We start from the raw sequence: 19,462 nt of genomic DNA, 5'->3' as shown, positions 1-19,462 counted from the left end.
TGGCATTTTACAATCCAATTGCCCTCCCTCTTAGAGGCAGGTCATGCCCTTTGGTATCAAACAGCACCAGGGTTTAAAACCTAGTCTGTCACTCGCTATGTGCCCTTGAGTAAGTAAGTCCCATAACTTCTCAGCCCTGGTTTCCTCATAAAATAAAGATACACGCAATGCAGTTCAGGGTTTCTGGGCAGCCCAACTTAGGGGAATAACGCAGCTGAAGAGGACGGTTTCCTGCACATAGCCACACTGAATGAATGACAGTATGGTTATTATTTTGCTCAGCTAATCCTAGCAAGGTCTTACTTACAAAGGCCCTGTCAGGAGGCAACTTGTTTTCAGAGTGACCTGGAATCACATCCAAGCAAATAAACGAATATTCCCATCTTGACAGACTCACTTAGTGGGGGAGGCTGTAAGTTCCACTGGCTAATGCAAGGGCTGCCCCGCAAGACGCAAACCAAAGTGCACTTTTGTGCTCTCGTGCTGACCAGCGTTGAAAAAAATCCAGGTTTCCTTTTCCTTGTTTATCCCCCTTGAAACACCTATGGGCCTACACCTGGTGGTCTGTACAAAACACACACATCCTCCTGCTGTGGGGGCAGCAAAGTCAAAGAGGGGAGGAGGCCGAGGAGGAGGCAGCGCACGCATTTCATAATGCAGCTAGACACGAATAACCAGTATGCTACTTTCTATAGAACAATATATAAAATGACCCCCTTGTTAAATATCGTGGCCTCTTATTTTATGTATAAGCTTAAGTGGTTTTCCTGAAGTCACACAGCTGCTGAAAGCTGGGATTTGCACCCTGTCTTCTAAGGCAGACTCTTCCCTCTTGCTCCAAAGCGATGGTACCTCTCTCTCCCTGTAACGAGAAAGAAGCATGGCACCCAGTGCCAACTGCTTTGCTCTCTCAGCATGTAGATGTCAGAGCCCTTCCTGAGACAAGACCTTGGCCCCTGTTATCTCAGAGTGTTCATCATGTCTCTTCCTGGCCCCAGTCATCTCAGTCCAAGTTTTCCTCTCTTAGTATATCCTAGACGTAAAACAATAATTCATGAAAGATGAAAGACAATCACCCAGTGGGAAATCATATTTTAGTTTCTAATTTTCCCCACATTATTTTTTTTTTAGTTGGGAATATTTGTGTGAGAAAAGCTACTTCCCTGTAGCCAAAATTATCAGAAAAACAAAGCAACCACCCAGACATTTTTTCCTTCTCTTGCCCAAAGTTAAAGGAGACCCACACACCGGGAGATCTGCATCCTTCCCCAGCTGGGCTGATTGTGTATGACTTGGGTGCATTCTTCTCTCTCTAGGGCCCACCTTAGAGAAGGAGGGTGGATTTAATGACCTCCAAGATCCCTTCCAGCTTTGAGGTGTTATAATTATATTCAAGTACAACTATGAAAATTGCCAGCAGCATCTCAATGGATTGTAACATGCAGACGTCTCATCTTGATGCAACACAACACAGAGGAAAGGGCACTGGATTTGGAGCCAGACCCAAGTTCCAGTTTTGGTTCTATCACTTCCTAGTGGCGTGACCTAATCTCTCTGAGCCTCAATGTCATCCCAGGAAAATGGGTAGATATATAAGTTTTTGTTGTATTCTTCTTTCCTTTCTGTGTGTCTAAAGTATCACACAATAAATCAGAAGAAAGGGCGCAACTGTAATAAAACCCACTGCCATAGGTTATTGTGAGGCCCAGCTGAGACGACGCTGCATGACAGTGTTCTGTCATCCTGTGGTACGGTCAGCACCTAAGACGATGCCTGACACGTGGCCATGGCTGGCAACTGCAGGGTCAAAAAAAAAAAAAGGAAATAAAATCCCCTAAGCTTTGCAGTGTATAATTACGCTTTCCCCAGGAAACTATTAGCTAATCAGCCCAGATGCAAATCTGTCCTCTATGGTTTACCTTTACTCAATACATGCACTCAGGGGTGAACTTCAAGAGTAATTCAGCTTGCAGTGGTGTTCGGCCTAAATTTTTAATTCCCTCCCCCCCCAATCAAAAAGGAAAAAAAATCAGACTGCAAACTTGGCAGTATATTTTAAGAGTTATAAAATGTTCATAACCTTTGACCAAGTAATACCACTTATGGGAATTTATGTGAAGGAAAAACTCAACAGAAGAATAAAACTATATGCATGAAGACATTTTAGATAGTATTATCTATTTTAAAAACTGGTCAAAGATAAAGAGGGGAAGAATAGAGGAACTATTAAGTAAAAGATAGTCTGTCCACGTAATGGAAGATTCTGCAGACATCAGAAAGGACCAATATACTAAGGCTAAGAAACAATGTGGAAAAATACATAACATCACATTAAGTAGAGAATAGAACATAAAATGGCACCTAAGCTGTGATTATATCTATGTAGAATATATTTCTGCATACAGAGGAGGAGGAAAGAAAACAGAAAAGTGAACAAATTTATGAGATGGTCCAATAACTCTTTCTTTTAAAATTTCCAGGCTAATGCTGTTTGTATAATAAACAATGTTAAAATAGAACAAATGAGGATTTGGTCCTTCGTGGAGCCCTCTCGTAGCTATAACATGATCACACAATCATCTTGTTGATTGTACATCCTATTAATACTGAGATATACCAGATTAGGTTCATAACCCAGGGAGGGATGCTTCTTCCCGAATAAAATGCCAATCCATTGTTTTAAGCTTTCCTTTCTTTTCTGTGCCTCATGTCTTGAATTATAGTCAAGATCCCACATCCATTATCAGAATAAAGAAATTGAGCAATGTCGTTGGCTGGATTTCGGGAGGGGGTTGATTATGGAGCCTTGTAACCAGACTTTCTCATGGCCAAACTCACAAAAGGTGCCTGGGAGTTCTCCCTGCTCTCCAACCAGTGGTGACTGCTCAATAACTATGGCAACCATTATTTATTCAGTGAATTCAAGTGAAGATCGATACCTCCTGCCAGCTGGATCAACGCTAGGCCTGGAATTCCTTGAGGAATTCAGAGACACTCCTGTTAGAAGCCAAAGGCACCTTCTTTGTTGTTTTGAACAGCTACTGGATTTGTGGCTTCTTTACTTTTTCAAAAGGGCCGATTAGACAAAATTCAGTCTCCATGCAAACTACCGCCAGCAGCCAGCACGGTTTTCAAATCACTAGGGAGTCACTAAGTGTCTATGAGCTTCCTGGTAGTTTGGAATTCCTCAAAACCCCAATCACTGACATTTTAGTTTAAGGAACCCCCTTTCTTCTTGCAGCTTGGTAAACATGGCTGCAGAAGCGATATTCAGAGAGTTCACAAATTCTGGGGGAAATCAGACATTTGAATTTTTCCCCTTCTTAGAGAATTATACACAGATGCTCGTTTAAGATCTTTGTCCGCCATTAAACAGAACGAGCTTCTCTGTATTTTTTGCATTTTGATCTACCTTATTTTTACCCAGCACTTCAGTATTTTAACTCAGCTTTATGTATTCAAAACTCTAAAATACAACTTACAGAATTGGTTAAGTAATGAATTTATGTGTCAGAAGCATAGTACATATAAATCAGAAAGAATTTGAGTCACATAGTTCAGACTCCCACCCAAGACAAGAATCTCCAGTACAAGATGTTACAGAGAATACCCTACACCAGCTGGACTAGGTGGTCATTATTTCGCCTGATAATAAAATGCAAGGGTGGGCAAAAGTAGGTTTACAGTTGTTCAAATGGAAAGTAATGCAATAATTACTAAAAAATAATACAAGAATAAACTCTGTGTTTTGCACACTCACGACCTTACAATCCTTTGAATTAAGCAGGACAAAGATAATCTTTACTTAATAGATAAGGTAAGGCTCAGAGAGTTAAGTGACTTGCCCATGGTCAAAATTAACAGGTTGTTACTTTCTTTCACTCCAAGTTCAGAAATATTTCTATTACACCAGGCTGCCTTGAACATTATGTTAGAATGCCCCTCCTTGTTCTGAGATGACTCAGCTCCCTGCAATTCCCTCCTACTTTCTGTGTACCTAATTAACTAATTGATTAACGACTTCCTTTAACAAATATTTATTGAGTACCTATTCTGTGCCAAGCCCTGTTATAGCCACCGAGGTTAAAGCAGTTAACAAACAGACGACAGATCACACTCCTAACCTGTGTGGTATTAGCATCTAAAGACACTGTTGGATTCCTGTGCATTCTAGCTAGCTATCCATGCTGTAAATACCTCCTCTAAGAGAGAGAGGAAGGGAAGCAAGGAAGAGGAGCAGAGAGAGGAGGGAGAGTGAGGAGCAAGAATGAAGGAATGAGAGAGAGGGAGGGGAGAGAGAGAAAGAGAGAGAGAGGAAAAGGAGAGAGACTGAGTGAAATAACAGAGCTACTTAAGCCTATGCTCATATTTTTCCATTCTTCATCTAATTAAAATCTACTCATTCTTAAACCACAGATCAAATATTTCTTGAAGGAGGCTTTTCCCTTTTACTCCTAGTCTAGATTCTTTTTTTCTATTTTTTCTCTCTGAAGGACGTACAGGTTGAAATCAGATATCTATGTGACTATTGCCTGCCTCCTCCTCTAAATGTCAGCTCCGTGGGGGCGGGGACCGCGTCTGCTCACTGTCGCGTCTCTAGCACCGCGCCTCCTACACGGGGGAGACACCAGAAGCGGAGAGACCAGGGCCCACGTGGATTCCCTCTCGTGCTCACTCCAGGACATACAGTCATTGAGGACAACAGCCTGCACTCTTTTAATTTTTCTCTTCTTGCTATTGAGATTATATATGTGACCTAACAAATGGTTAATGCAATCCCATTGTACCTGCTTTTGCCCAAAATGTGAAGTGTTCCACTGCCATGACCTTGCTATGCTGTTTCCTTGATTTGCAACGTCCTTCCTCTATCTCTTCCCCTATATCTCGTCATATCTAGATATCACCTCCTTGGGAAGCCACTCACGACCAGCGCCTCGGTCTTTCTGCACCCCTAAAAGGCCAGCACCGAATCTGGACTTCCCCTGCACCAAATCTGCCCGTTTTAAGGACCTGAGCACTAACCACCACACATCAAGTTCCTTGCATCACAATCAGACACGACTTCCTTGTAGGCTTTCTGACAGCAGGATGCATACATCCCTGGAGACGGACACTGCACCTGACGGCCCCAATATTTGTTTAATGAACGGGTACTTGTAAACTGGTAATTCCACACGAACTTTGGGGGGACTCCTTATTTATTAATCTTAGTTAACTGCAACTACATATCACCTCATTAGTACCCTATCAGAAGCAAAGCATTTTTATTACTCTCTGTAAGGGATACGGCACTGGCAAAAGGAATGGTTAGGGCAGATGAACGGGGGACCTAAAAGCATTTAACAACCACAACTGTGGGGAACTCCCTTTTACTGTAGGGAAGAACAGCAATCGGAAAGAAACCATTTCCTGCCCCACCTCACCACCCAGTTTTTCACAAAGAGAGGGGTGGAGGAAGAAGAAAAAAGGAATTAGAAAAAAAAAGCCATGTTTTTGCAAACTATCAGTGCTGTCCAGATGCTTAATTTTCCTGGAAGCAAGACTGGTCAGCCTTCTAAGACCGTTTTTCCTTTTCATGCGTTCTCTGTGGTTTCGGGACAGACAGTTTTGGGTTGTGTGTTTTCTGATGCCAATAGCCCAAGTGATATTCTACAATCACCCTTTACGATCAATGGAGCTTATTCAGAAGTCAAGATTTCATGGGAGCCCATATTCAAATGAAAATTAATATCCAGAACAATGCACACTGCTGTTTCCCAGGCATGCCTTTTCTGCCACTTCCTGATGCTTTCACACATTTCAAACTCCCTCCCAAGCAGCAAAATCACAAAAAGAGTACTGTAAGGTCCAGAAAGGAGAGAAGAGGGGGTTATGTATGCTATAACCACAGCACCTAACGTAGCCCGCTCTGCACAGGCCCGCAGGACTGAGGCAGGAACTGAACTCCGTCATAAAAGACTCAGAGCATTTTAAGTGCAGCTTAATTCCTTTAATATCATTTCCCTTCTCTGTAGCCTCTCTCAAACATCTAAGAAGACATTCAGCAAACATACTGCCTTCTAAGGCCACACACCTGTTTCCTCATGGCACTGAGACTGATTGTGGACTACACGGGGTTCCCAAGGGCAAGGGGTGGGCATGTACCTAACTTGAGGGAGTCCCTGTCTCCATCCCTCCAGGACAGAATGCACGTGAATCTAGTGCCTCTTCTGAATCCCCATTTGGCTGCCTCACAAATCTAATTTGATGCAATCTTTGCTGCCTTGTGAACTAGGTGTTGTTATCCCCCTTTTAAAAATGGGGGAAACCAAAGTTTGGAGAAATAAACATCCACCCAATGGCATTTAACTATTTAACTATGGGACCCCAGGTTAAAACCTGGGGAGAAAGCTGGATCCCCAGTCCACGCTATTTCGACCCTGCCAAATGGCCTCTCCCTGAGCAAGGCTCACGAGACCCGGCGGGCTTGAGCAGCCGTCACCACAGGACACACAGCAAATGCCAGAGCAGACAGAACTGGCACCATCTCCTCATCCCTACTCGTCCGATCGCTCCAGGCTGGGGTTGCCTACCCTCACAGTTGTCTATTAACATTTACTCAAGAGTAAAACAACAATAACAACAACAACAACAACAACAAAAGACACAGACCTCAGGCCCTCCTCTTAAACTACAGCTCTCACACCTGGACTTGGCCTTTGCCCTCTTAGTCTCTTTTCTGCTACAATTTGTGCTCAAAACCAGCTGCCAGGGTAGATCCCTCTAAAATGCAAGCCTCGCATGATGCTCCTCTGGTCAAAACTTTGTGGGATCCCCGCAGATCCCCTCAACATATACTCCAACCATCTCACCCAGGCGTGAGAGGTTCTTCGAGTCCTACTTACAGCAGTCTCGTTTCCCACCCCCTGCTCTGTTCAGACATAGCCTTCTGGAAACATACTGTTAATGGCTTTAGCAAATTTATATTTACGCCTAGAAATCTCACTCCTTCCACTTCAGCTTGGCAACATCATATCCTTTGACCAAGGACGAGGTCATGGAACCTCTATGGAGGAGACTACCCCCACCTTTGACCTCTCAGCACTGTGTGCCCGCTCCCACATTCCTACAGCGGCCCTCAACACCCCGTGTCACGAGTACCCTCCGGGGATGTGTGTTGTCACCTCTGAACACCCACTGACATGCCAGAAGGCCTGGATTGGTGAATGCTTGTTGATGGACTATATAGATGTGATTGCCATAAAGAGATTAGCTATACAGATGTGATTGCCATAAAGAGATTAACTATACAGATGTGATTGCCGTAGAGATGTGGCAATGTACTGGGTTTACTTACTGAGAGCCAAGGCTGGCTCTAGATTTTGTTTCTGTTTTTAAAAATGAATGAAACGCCATACTCCCTAGTTTTGAATGCTTCACTGTCCTCGGAAAAGCTGAATGGTTTTGAAGTTGAGCTGAAGCACTTTAGTTGAAAGGCAGCCTTTGAACCCATTTCATTACAGTCCTGACACAGTAGTATGCTAGTGCCTTACATGTGCTTATTTTCTTCAGGTGCGCCTGGTTTGAAAGTCTTTTAAATAGAATCCATACCCTTAGAGACTGCCTTCATTTTTGTTTCATTAATGACTCCCTTGGAAGTCTCTGGCAGCTCTCATCAAAAAGAAGGAAGCTTTGCACTGGCCAAGTGGCTCAGTTAGTTGGAGCATCATCCCTTACACCAAAAGGTTGCAAGTTCGATTCCCAGTCAGGACACATACAGGAGTTGACTAATCGATGTTTCTCTCTCACATCAATATTTCTCTTTCTCTTTCTAAGATCAACAAATATATATCTTTGGGTGAGGATTTAAAAAAAAAAAAAGAAGAGGAATGGAGTTACTCAGCCAGGACCAAAGACCCAGAGGAAGTGAGGTTCCAACTTTGGTCTGTGATTCCTATTCTAACATATGCCATTTAACGTTCTTCGCCTCCATGTAAATCATTCATTGATGAACCAGCCTAGCCTCTTAAGGTACTTAGACAGATCTCACCAGGCTGTGCTTCAGTCTGATGAAAAGAATGGGAGGTGAGCCCTGAGTCTGGCTAGCCCTCCTCTGGAGCCACCACCAGCTGTCACTGCCTCCCTAGGCCCCAGTCTGGCCGAGAAAGATGAGATCAAACTGGGAACTCTGAAAGTATGAAGGCACAAAGGGAGCTCGGGCCGTGGGCCTGGGAGCAGCCACTGGGAGATGGCATCGCCTCTCTTACCCGACATGCCTTTCTAGTTCTTGCTCTCTTTCATGCTCTCCCTCTTACTCTCTCTCATGCTCTCTCATCCACCTTGGGACCCTTTATCTCCCAAAAGACAAGAAAGGGGGAGGCGTGTAGGGAGAGAATGTATAATACAGAAGTTGAATATGTTTTATGCTTCTGTTTCTAACTTTTTAAAATTATTGAGTTGAGCCATTTCTGCTCTTTATAAATTATCCTCAGTCCACTGCCAAAGCTGTTAAGTAAAGTTGTAAATAACAAGTATATAAGTAAATAAACATGTGTTTTATGCATGTGTAATTCTTTGGTTTTACTTGGGGCCAACGGCCAAGGACTGGGGAGAGGGGGAACTTGCCCCTTTGCCCATAGGAACAGGCTGGGTAAAGTGGTCTTCCTTTGAAAACCCCATGTGAAAAATCACCCTGAAGCAATGGGTTCGACTGTCAGCAGGGTGCTTGCGGAAGGGAATTCAGATTTTCATATATTGGGCCTGCTGACAATGGTGACCCCAACAGGAGTCCCTGTTTCCTGGAGGTTCATGACAGTAAGTTGCAGATACACGTCGCCTGTTTAAGCTGGGTTAAACATAGCAGATTTCAGAAAAGTGATCAGTTTCCTCATTTTCATGCATGTGTGACAGCCAAAGCCACAATCCACCTTAACACAGGAAAGGAGAGGAAGGGGGCGTGGTCACTTTGGCAGACCGCAGGGCGGTGCTTACCTGTGATCATGCTCAGTGCTGACAGGCATGCTAAGGCTTGGATATCAAGGTTCAGGCTCTTCAAACTTAAGGAAAAGTCTTTAATGGAGTCGAGCCACTCCCCAAATCCACGAAGGCACTGAAGTCGGTGCAGGACAAGTCCATTGCAGAACACAAACTTATCTTCAGCAGTGTTGACCTGTAGGAGAAAAGCCATGGGGGTGGAGAGTAGAGACACATTCAATAGGTCTATTCAGTCTGTCCCAGAGGGAAAATATCCTAACACACAGGGACCCGGACAGCTGTGGGGGCAGTGTTCAGAACCTAGCTTGGTGCCGTCACACCTGCTGGGACTCCCCTAATGACAAGACTGCACTCCTAGGATAAACAACCCCGACCCCTTGTCTATGCTAACTTCCTTGGGGAGCACCACACTCTGTCACAGACTCACCCTGGGACAGGACGCTGAGAAGCAGACACTCCTGAACTGTGGAGGTGAAGCTCAGTGCATCGCCTCTTTCTGCAGTGAACCAAGGCTGTTGGTTCCCTAGTTTTCTTAAATGTCAAAAAACTGATGAGGCCGGAGGCAAGATACCATGATTCCATTGTGCAGACTCTGAAACCACCAAGCCCCTACCAGTCCTGGAAGTCGATCACTAACTAAAAAGTGGCTCAAAATTTAAAAAGCCCTTATTTTGTATTACCTTCTCTGCTTTTAACAGTGGGGCTGTGGAGGGCTATTTCTAAATCTGTGCTGATGTATATTATGTCCATAAGCATCCCATACTTCTCTCATGAAAGGCACCCTGGAACTTCTAGGTGGACCTCACCTCTCAGCCAGGGCTGGTGGCTTGCATGCTCCTTTACTTTCTCTAAGTTTCCTTTTCCTGATGTATAAAACAGGAGTTCTAACTGCCACTTCCTAAGACTGTTGTGGGAATTCAGTCAAATATAGGGTCTGAAAGCCCAGGCATAGTGCCTGGTCCACAAGAGGAGTATTAGCTCCTGAATTCTATGGGATCCTAACTTGAATCTTAGCCTCCCTTTATGTTTCAAATCTCTTTCCACATAGTTACCTCTTTCAGTCTACTGCACTTACAACTTAGTATCTCTCTGACTGTGCCTCTTGGATGAATAGCTTCATTCATTCATTCATTCATTCACTCGTCAAGTACTTCCTGAGCGCCATGTATGGCCATTCCTGGAGCCGGGCACTGGGGAAAACTTGGTGAATAGAGCACATATAGCATAGTGCCTGCCCGCATGGAGCTAATCATTTACTTCATCCTTTGCTGCCTGCCTAATGGACAATAGTCACATCGCTGGTTTGGCTCCTGCGTACACCGGATTAGCAGTAAGGGTGCCAATTATTGGCCCTCTAGTTGCAATTCCACCTCTGTCTCCTCTGCAGAGGTGCACAAGGATGGAATGGCTCAATCTCAGAATTTAAGACCTGGACCTCAGACCACTGGCATCAGAAGCACTGGAGCAGAAGGTAAAATGTGGATTTCTGGACTCCTTCTAAGAGAGCTCCAAATGGAAATAGCCGGGGAATGATGCATAGGAATCAGCACTTTACACAAGAATTCTGGTAACACAGTATGAAATTGAGGGGAGGGGGCGGTTAAGAAGAAAATAAAAGGAAAGGGGGACTTTTTTTCCCTATATATTTGGTGAAATGTTGGTACCATCTGCTAAAAAATCCATAACTGTAAGGAAGCAAGGAAGATTAAATTTAAAATGCTACAGGTGGACCTGATGAGATGGGCTGAGGATCCCAGGTTCCAGCTTTTGGAAAAAGAACTCCCACTTTGTGTGGGCGACATTGAGCATGACGGGCTGAACCGAGTCTTTTGATCCAGCAGCTATCACTGCGGGGGTGAGGAGCTGTGGGAACTCTTTACAGCCACATCTGGTGCACTGGAACACTGACTTGTAAATAGAAACCCGTGAGGGAAATGCGATGTTCAAAATAAACACTTGCTCCCAGGAAATACCTTATGCACCATGCGACTCTTTCTAGAATCACAGAATGCTCGAGTTACAAGGAGCTTCAAAGGTCACCAGATCCAACCTCCCCAATTTACAGGGAAAGAAACTGAACTTCCGACGAGGCAAGTGACCTGCTCAGGGTCTCACAGCAAGTCTGCAGTAGGACTGAGGGTAGAGCCCAGGAGTCCTGGTTTCCAGTCCAACGCGGTACCCACTACTCAGGTTTTTTTATTTTTTATTTTTTTGATTTTAGAGAAAGAGAGAAAAGAGACAGAGAGAGCATCGACCTGCCATCCCACAGTTGACTGTGCTCTAATCAGAGATCCAACTCACAGCCCTGGCATGTCAGGGAGATGCTCTGATCCCCTGAGCTACCCTGCTGGGCCCCCACTACTCCGTTTTTAAAATGCTGACCATATTTTATATTCCCTTCTTGACCAAACTTCTCGCTGATGACTCATCTGCAACGCAGCAGGTTTCCAACTTCTTCAAAGGAAGGAGGGGACTGAAGGAAGATAAAATAATAGCAATTACCTGATGGAAAGTCTGAGAACAAACAGCTCCAAAAAGGCTGATTCTATAAGTAATGTCTGATCTTCTTTGGGGAGATCAGTGAATCCGGGGATCTTTTCTGCCCAGCTTCTGGATACGTCAATGGAGGCTGTCAGAAGGTCGTAGAACTGTTGGACGTGCTCAGCATCCGTGCCCGCGGCGGCCTGGTCAGTGGGACAGTACTGGAAAGCAAACCGCAGACAGCAGCGTTATCTCAGCTCAGCGGGGATGACAGCACATTTGCTAATGGGCTCTTCCAAGACTGTCTGTGCCTGAATCTTTACTTTTAGGTCCTGCAGTTTATGAAGCCCTTTTGCATTCACAGTCTCTGATTCTCACAATGGCCCTCGGTGTAGAGTGAATTTTGTTATCACTTGAGGGACAAAGAAATGTGTGGAAGTCCCATCAGTGCAGTGGTTTTCAACCTTGATGACTGCCATCGCCTAGGGAGCTTTAAAAAAACACTCATGTCTTTGTCATCACCACGGACATTCTAATTTAACTGGTCTGGGTTGAGGACTGGTCATGGGGACTTTCAAAAACTCCCCAGGTGATTTCAAAGGGCAGCCAGTGTTGAGAACCAACACCTCAGGGATTTGTGTCTGCATGAGCCTCCAGGATCTACTGATTCCACTAAAGCACAGCTGTCTCCAAACAAGATGCTTAATCAACCCACGGTTCTCCAAGTGTGGTCCCTGCACCAGCAGCATCAGCAACACCAGGAAATGTACTAGAAAGGAACATCTTAAGCCCTGCCCCAGACCTACAGAATTGGAAACTCTGAGAGTAGGCCCGAGAAACTGTATTATCAAGATTTCCCAGTGATTCTCATGCACACTGCAGTTGGGGAATGACAGAATGAATGAATAGGAGAAGAGAATGATGTTTGTTTGCTGTAGATGAATTTCTGTGAGACAAAACAAACCAGGAAGAGGATGGGGGAAGGGTGTCCCCTTGGCAGGGCCCAGCGAGCTGTGCACCATCAGACTCAGGACGTGTGGCTACTTGAATTAATGAAAATTAAATTAAAAATTCAGTTCCTCAATCACACTAGCCCATATTTCAAGCTTAATAGCCACGTGTAGTGTAGAGAGCATTTCTGTCACTGCAGAACATTCTATTGGACAGAATCGATCTAGAGGGTCCCCGGAGAAGAAAGATACAAATAGGAATAAAGTCTCTCCCCAGCTTTTGGATATGCTGGTAGAGTCAGGCAGGTTTGCTGAATCACGGAAGAGATATTCCCTGCTATCAGGCAGAAAGTTGAGAAAGTCAGGTGGGAACGAAGAGACAGCCGGCAGCGCAGACAGCTCTGCAGAAACACCCCTGCAAGTACGCACATCATTTCCCTCACACAAAGAGCTGCATGTGCTTTCGCATCCCTTATCTCCTGGGGTATGAATTTTAATTCCTAGTTTACAAATGAGGTAACTGAGGCTTGGAGCAGCTCTGAGGGCTAAGAGACTTTCCCGAGTTACGTAACAGCAGCGGTACGGCCAAGACTTAAAACGTGGCCTGTGGTTTTCCAGTCCTACCCCTCCTGGCTATTAATAATGTCTGATGTCGTTAGCTGGTAGCCTGTGGTATAGTTTACAAAAGCATTTTACGTCGCTCTAATTGGAGGTCTCCAGATATGTATTCATTTGGCCCCATGTTTTGTCGGCAGCACAGTGGCTGGCACGTGATTAGCCCTCAGTCAGAAGTTGTTGAACATTGCTCAGTGAAAGAGAGCGAGAGGAGTGCCTGGGTTGCCACAATGCCCTACCTGTCTGGAGAGGAGACAGCCAATAAGCAGCCAGATTCCTTATTGGAAGACCCTACTTAGGTAGGAGGAAATGAGGCACTCGTCTTAATTGGGTCTTTTTTTTCTTTGTGCTTCCCAAGAGGCATCATAAATAACAACAAGAAACTCAGACAAGGAGGACGAGCTACTTTAACCCTAGATTTGTCCAGTCCCCTAATCTGTGAAATAGTGTAGCTCTGCAGCTTTAGTATCTGGGTGAATGACTTCACTTTTCGGAGCTTCAGTTTTCTCCTCTGTAAAACTGGGACAATACCTTCCCCAGCATTTGGTTTGAGATGATTAAATGTGATAAGATATGGGAAGGGCCTGACCAGAGAACGTGTTTCCCAGGGACAGTGATGATACCGATAACAGTTGTGATGCTTAACTTGAAAACTCTCCCTGTCCCTCAGCTCTATGTTTATGAGAAGGGAGAAGGTTCTACTTTTCAGCCCTGACTTTCTAGGATCCTATAACATCAGGTCCAGTTCAAACCCCTGGGTCCTCTGTTACCCAGAAAATCCCACCCAGGGCCCAGATTCTAAGAAGCCCTGACGATCTGTGATACAACGGAGCAAAGTCCCTGCTTAGTTAAGGACGTTAGTCCGGTCCTGGTGTCACCTTCTCGCCACCATCTTTTCAGCATGCACACCACTATTAACTAGAGAGTAGAAAAAGGGGATTTATTTTATTTTTTGAACTTCTCCTCTGGTATGAATCTAATTCCATATACTCTCAAAGGGCAGGCTGAAAATCAGGGCAGAACCACCTTTCGAAAGCTGCCAGCACTACATGTGAAGCTTCCAATGAGTAGTGACACAGAGTAGAGGCAGCAGGTCACAGACCCTCCTCCAGGCTGTGGGCACTGGCTCGCCAGCAGCCCTGGACAAGCCACTTAGTTTCTCTAAGTAGGAAGGAGGAAGTGACTGCAGGAAGTAGGAAGTGACTGCAGGAGCTGAGTCCCTAGGATTCCTTCTGGCTCATGCATTCAGCTATCTTTCTGTTATTGATTTCTAGTTTAAGTCCATTATGGTTTGACAGCAGACACTATGATTTCCATTTTAAAAGTTTGCTAGGGTGTGTAGTATGGCCAGAGTGTCAGCAATCCTGGTGATGCTCCATGTGACGGCTCTTGCATGCAATGATTCTAAATGTGGCTATCACACCAGGTATGATGTTGTTGCCTAGAGTCTGACCTTGATTCAGCATATTTTGTTTTAAAATAGTGTGTGTTACACGGAGAGAAAAAAGACTACAGGATGTAAACTTTTTTCCTGGGAATGGGACCTAACGGCTCCCTTCTGCACTGACTTCCCTGAAACCATGGCTCACAACTCAATAATCTCTCTGCTTCTCATATGTGCTCACCATACTCCAGAGCACTTAGCTCTCACCCAGGGTCCTCTGCAGGTCCCCACTCCTGCTGGGCTCACATTTCATGCATCCTGCACACTGGGAAATGCCGTCCCTGCCTGCTCTGCATGTGCCGTTTTCTCTGATGAAGCCCAGCAAGGAGGAAAGCCAGTGGGCCTGGCATGCCAGGCTCCAGCCAGACCCTCGGGGCTTCACCTGCAGTGATTCTAGTCCACGTTCCAGGATTCTGGAGCCAGATTAGACACACCCTGAGCCACCAGTAACTTGGGGGTGAATCAAGGGTCAGCATCCAATGCTGAGGGAAAAGACAAACCAAGTATCCCCTCTACTTGAACATAAGATTTAAAGAAACACAACAATTAAACAAATAAAAGCTACATTAAATGTTGCAAATGATAAATACAACAAAACATTTTAGATCCTTTCTTTGACTGGATTAGCACTTTATAAAAACCTCACCAAAGAATACTGGACCTGGAGTTGGAAGAACCAGCCCCCCATCTCTGCTTGCGTGCTCCCCTATGTTACTCTCTCAGGGCTAGGCAGGTTTGGGGTTCGCCAAAGAGAATCTGGAAATATTTGTTTATTGATCATTACAGTCAAACTTAGGCCAAATAGAGAAAGACTTTAGAAATGAATCTTTTTTTTTTCCTGTTTATGCTAACTTTTCATTCTAGCTTTCATGGATAATTGACCCATCGAAAATCTGACTTTCAGTCTAAAACACAGTGTTACATTTACTGACACCTAATGTCTAATGGTGATTTCACCAGAGCACCTGGAATGAGAACCTGGAGCTACAAACAACAGTGAAAGTCACTTAAATTGAAATGAGCCTACACATTTCATATGGCAATAAGATGGCTGTACAGGTCAGATTTCAGGCAGAGCCCAGGCCTAAAATATATTATTAGAATGGGAATACCAGCCCTAAAAAAATTTAGCAATGTGATACGTTCACAGCAGCATGGAATCTGGTATTTACTCTGTCTCACCTGTCAGTCCAGGCTAAACATATAAAAACCCTCAGAACATGTTATCTGCTCTTACAATGCTACTTTTCCCCCTGCATCTTTATATATTTTAGACGTGATCATCCTGTAAGCCAAACTATGTATACATATTCTTAGGCTTCTATACTTTAAAAACGGACACTTTAAAAATTGGCAGTGAATGTATTTTTCCCTGTATGTAGTCTTTTCTTACCTAATTAACTCCTCTTAAAAACAAAACCAGAAGCAAACAAACAAAAACCTCCTCCTCTCACCAACGGCATCACTGCAGTTGCTGGTTTACTTTCTCTTTCTTTCATGGCAGGTAAGCTCTATGAAGGTAGGTGCTTTTCTTATGCAACAATGTGCCCCTTGCTCTAGAACAGTGCCAGCCACCCAGGAGCCAGTCCATAGATACTTACTAAATGAACTAACTGCTTTCTTGAACATCTATATCCCTACTGCTCATTCCTTGTCAGCCCAAGGAAAGCTGGGAAATAGGAGATTCAAAGTAAAATCGAATTGTTCTCATTAAAGTATATTGATGGTTCTTAAATTTTAGTGTGCTGATCGTCTGGGGTGCTTGTAAAAATAGCGACTCCCGCCTGCCTTCTCCCTTCCGCCAGTTCTGATACTGTAGGCCTGGGTGTGGCCAGGGAATCTGCATTTTAAGCAACCACCCTGGCTCTTTCTGGTAGAGGCATTCTGGGCACCACACTTTGGGAAATGCTGACCCATACCCGCAGTGGAGTTACAGCAGGCATGAGGATCAGAGAGTGAGGGAATGAGAAGGCTGGAAGGGTCACAGGCCTGCACTCTGTCTGATCTCCTCACCATTCAGATGAGGAAACGGGTTCCCGGAGGAGCAGGAACCGGCCTGCAATCGTCTAATGAACTGGCGGCCGTTTCAGAGGAGCCTCATGAAACCATCGTCCGCAGAGTTTTCACGCTGTTTACTTTGTAGGTCTGACACGTGTGGGCCATGTTATTTCTCAGGCTATCTTGTTAACATACTCAGATGCCATTTGCTGGTGCCTGGTTTTATCTAAGCAGTATCTCTTGTATTTGGCGTCTGTTACTACACCAAGTGACACCAATTACCAGAAGACATCCTGGTTTGCTGAAAAATACTTGAAATGACCAACTAATGAGGAGGTTAAGTTTATTTTCTCATTAGTAATTATGAAGGCTCTGAAACCAAGCCCAGTATCTATATATACTTGTATTGCTAAATTAAAAGCAACTGTGGGGCAGGGAATAGCAACATTTTAAGAAGAAACAAATCAAATGTGACATGTTTTGACTGCACTGATATACAATGATCTGAGCTCAGTTTTGAAGGAGAGGAGTTTGGCCCAAAGGAAACGTGACGGTCCCAGAGCCAGGAACGCTTCACAAAGCGAGCACTCTCTTTCTGGCCTCGCAAACGCTCGTTCCCTCTGTGACTTGGAACACAACTCTTCCACCTCCTTTTCCCACCAGTGAGCGAAACGGCGCACTACCTTAAAGGCACATATGCCGACACGAGACTATTGGAATGTACATACACGTCTGGCAAGCATGTCTTCATTTCTCTATTTGCCTGATTCACAAAGGGAAGCTAGTACCTTTTATAAATTGTTTCCATCAAATCAACTATCTGACTCAAAACTGACAGGGAAAATTCTTCTTTAAAATGTAATAAATTATGGGTACACACCACTGCTGTTAATGGGCAGGAGCAAATGAAGAGGCTGTCATTTTTTACTTTGCCCACTTCTAAATGGTTTGTCTTTTCAAAAACCAATGGATATCTGTTACTATTATTGTAATTTTTAAAAAGGCTAGTTAAAGTGTCATAAAATAGAAGTGGCAGCATGGTGAAAAGGAAACATATTCAAATGCCCTGAATGACGAGATTTAGATCTAGGCTGAGCTCTGCCACTGACCTTGGATAAGTCACTTAACCCCTGGAAGCCTTTATTTATTCCTCTGAAAACATGGGGGTTGGATTAGATGACCCCAAAGTCACTTCCAGTTGTGTACATTTATAAATATAAAACTTTAAGGAGAAGGTACTATGAAAATTGAGTTTCAATGAATGACATTCTTAAAAAAAATTACCAAAGGCATAAATTATATCACATAAAGCTGGGGTTTAAGTACTAGGTGCTCAATAAATTCATCTTGCTTCATTCATTTTGTGCTGTTTTTTTTAGAGGACAAAGCAAGTTCAATCTTATTAAATAACATGTTACTTAAAAAACAATATATATATATATATATATATATAGTCACTTGCATTTGGGGATAATAAGCTGAACCCCAGAATCATAAAACCTTAGAGCTGGAAGGAATTTAATATCATCCAAAATAGCCTCTCTGCTAGTGAAAAATCCTGTTACATGTTCTCTTTAGTTCCTTTTTATTGACGATCACAGCTTCCACAGTAGCTCTTGTAGCTAAGAGAGCTCATCCTTGTCTTCAGGGTGAGCTGAAACAGGGCCCCTCCTTCTTCCTCCAGATCTGTCCTTGAGAGCCACAGTCCTCTTTGCCACAGGGCAAAAGAGTGACCTAATCCTGCCAAACCTTTTCCCTTCCTGTCTACCTTTGGTCATTTCCTCCAATCGTCCCTGACAAGTTTCCAGAAGCAGTATGTCCACATTCCTCTTGAGCCTAGCTTAGAATTGGACTCGACCCTGACATGTGGTCTGATAGAGAGGACAGAGTCCATGGGACCATCCCCAACTTGGTTTTGGTACCATACTCCTGCTGCCCAAGGTAATTTGGCATCTCTCTCTTCCACCACATGTCATGTATCCTCTGTTGCTTCGTTGCAAGTGTGCATGGAATAGACTCCAAAGATCTTCTTAACATGGACTACTGACAGGCTAAGGCCCTCCCATGTTTTTAAATTCTAAATGCTTAGCTTCACATTTATTTTTGTTAACTTCCTCCATGATGGTTTCAGCCCATCCTGTTCCAACCTGTCGAAATCACTCTGACTGTTGATACTGACATCCATCATATTAGCGATCCCTCCCAGCTTCCTGTCATCTGCAAATGTGATCAGCATGCCTTCTCTGCCTTCATCCAAGTTTTTGATAAAAACTCAAAGTTAATTGATTTGGGTCCAATTTTTGATAATGTTATAAAGCCATCTAAAAGCAAGAGAATCCAAGCTATGAGGTTCAATCTGATTCCAAAACAATGCAATTAAAATAAATACGCTTTACAAAATTGAGCCAGGCCCCAAAGGTAGATCAATGTGACACAGACTCTGTCATGGTCAATCTGCTATTTTGGACAAAGCTAACCATTAAATTGGATAACTGTTTGTTGATGAGGATCATGACTCTGGTCTAACACACAGAATGGTGCAGAGGCGAGCAAACATGCTGGACTGATTTCTCGGTGTGGAGACAGTTCCTAGCTGGGACAACTCGAAGTGCTGGGGTGGGGGGGGATTTGCCACTGAGTAACTGAGTAGTCCATGTGGACCTATAATCGAATAATTTGGGGCCTCAAAAATCACTTTTTGAGCCTCAATTCTCTGGCCAGACCACCAAAAGTGATTTTAAATATCCTGGAAGAATGACAGATTGTGTTATGTAGTCTTGGCATGGGCAGTGCCAGAAAGCTTCATTAAGTCAGAAAAATTGCCTGAGGGGAGGCCAAAGTCCCTTCAGGGAGAAGGTCTTTATTCCCAGCACCCTCTCACACTGAAACCAGAGAAGTAGTCAAATTTGGTATTTAGGAGCACAGACTTTGGGGTCAAATACACATGGCTTCTAATTCTATTTCTGATGCGCATTAGCTTTATGATCTTGGGCATTCATTC

The 19,462-nt window shown here is 44.1% G+C and overlaps 1 protein-coding gene across 4 annotated transcripts in view; it reads right to left on the bottom strand.

Moving 5' to 3' along the window:
• Positions 1 to 19,462, bottom strand: part of NR4A3 (nuclear receptor subfamily 4 group A member 3) — a 36,191-nt gene that overhangs the window by 3,360 nt on the left and 13,369 nt on the right. For 3 of the 4 annotated variants that reach the window (XR_004902269.1, XR_004902270.1, XR_004902271.1), the window contains exons 6-7: positions 11,476 to 11,675; positions 8,971 to 9,148 (exon numbers count right to left, since the gene is read on the bottom strand). Coding sequence is in view for 1 of the 4 variants with exons in the window: in XM_028517782.2 (XP_028373583.1) it covers positions 8,971 to 9,148; position 11,317; positions 11,476 to 11,675 (379 nt within the window). In the remaining 3 variants the exon portion in view is untranslated. Of the gene's footprint in view, positions 1 to 8,970; positions 9,149 to 11,316; positions 11,318 to 11,475; positions 11,676 to 19,462 lie in introns of all 4 variants that reach the window. The other variant, XM_028517782.2, reaches the window with a different exon arrangement.

Source organism: Phyllostomus discolor, chromosome 3 (genome assembly GCF_004126475.2).
Source record: "Phyllostomus discolor isolate MPI-MPIP mPhyDis1 chromosome 3, mPhyDis1.pri.v3, whole genome shotgun sequence".
Taxonomy (NCBI): domain Eukaryota; kingdom Metazoa; phylum Chordata; class Mammalia; order Chiroptera; family Phyllostomidae; genus Phyllostomus; species Phyllostomus discolor.
Note: the sequence above shows the minus strand (reverse complement) of the source record. Positions and strands in the feature narration are given on the sequence as shown.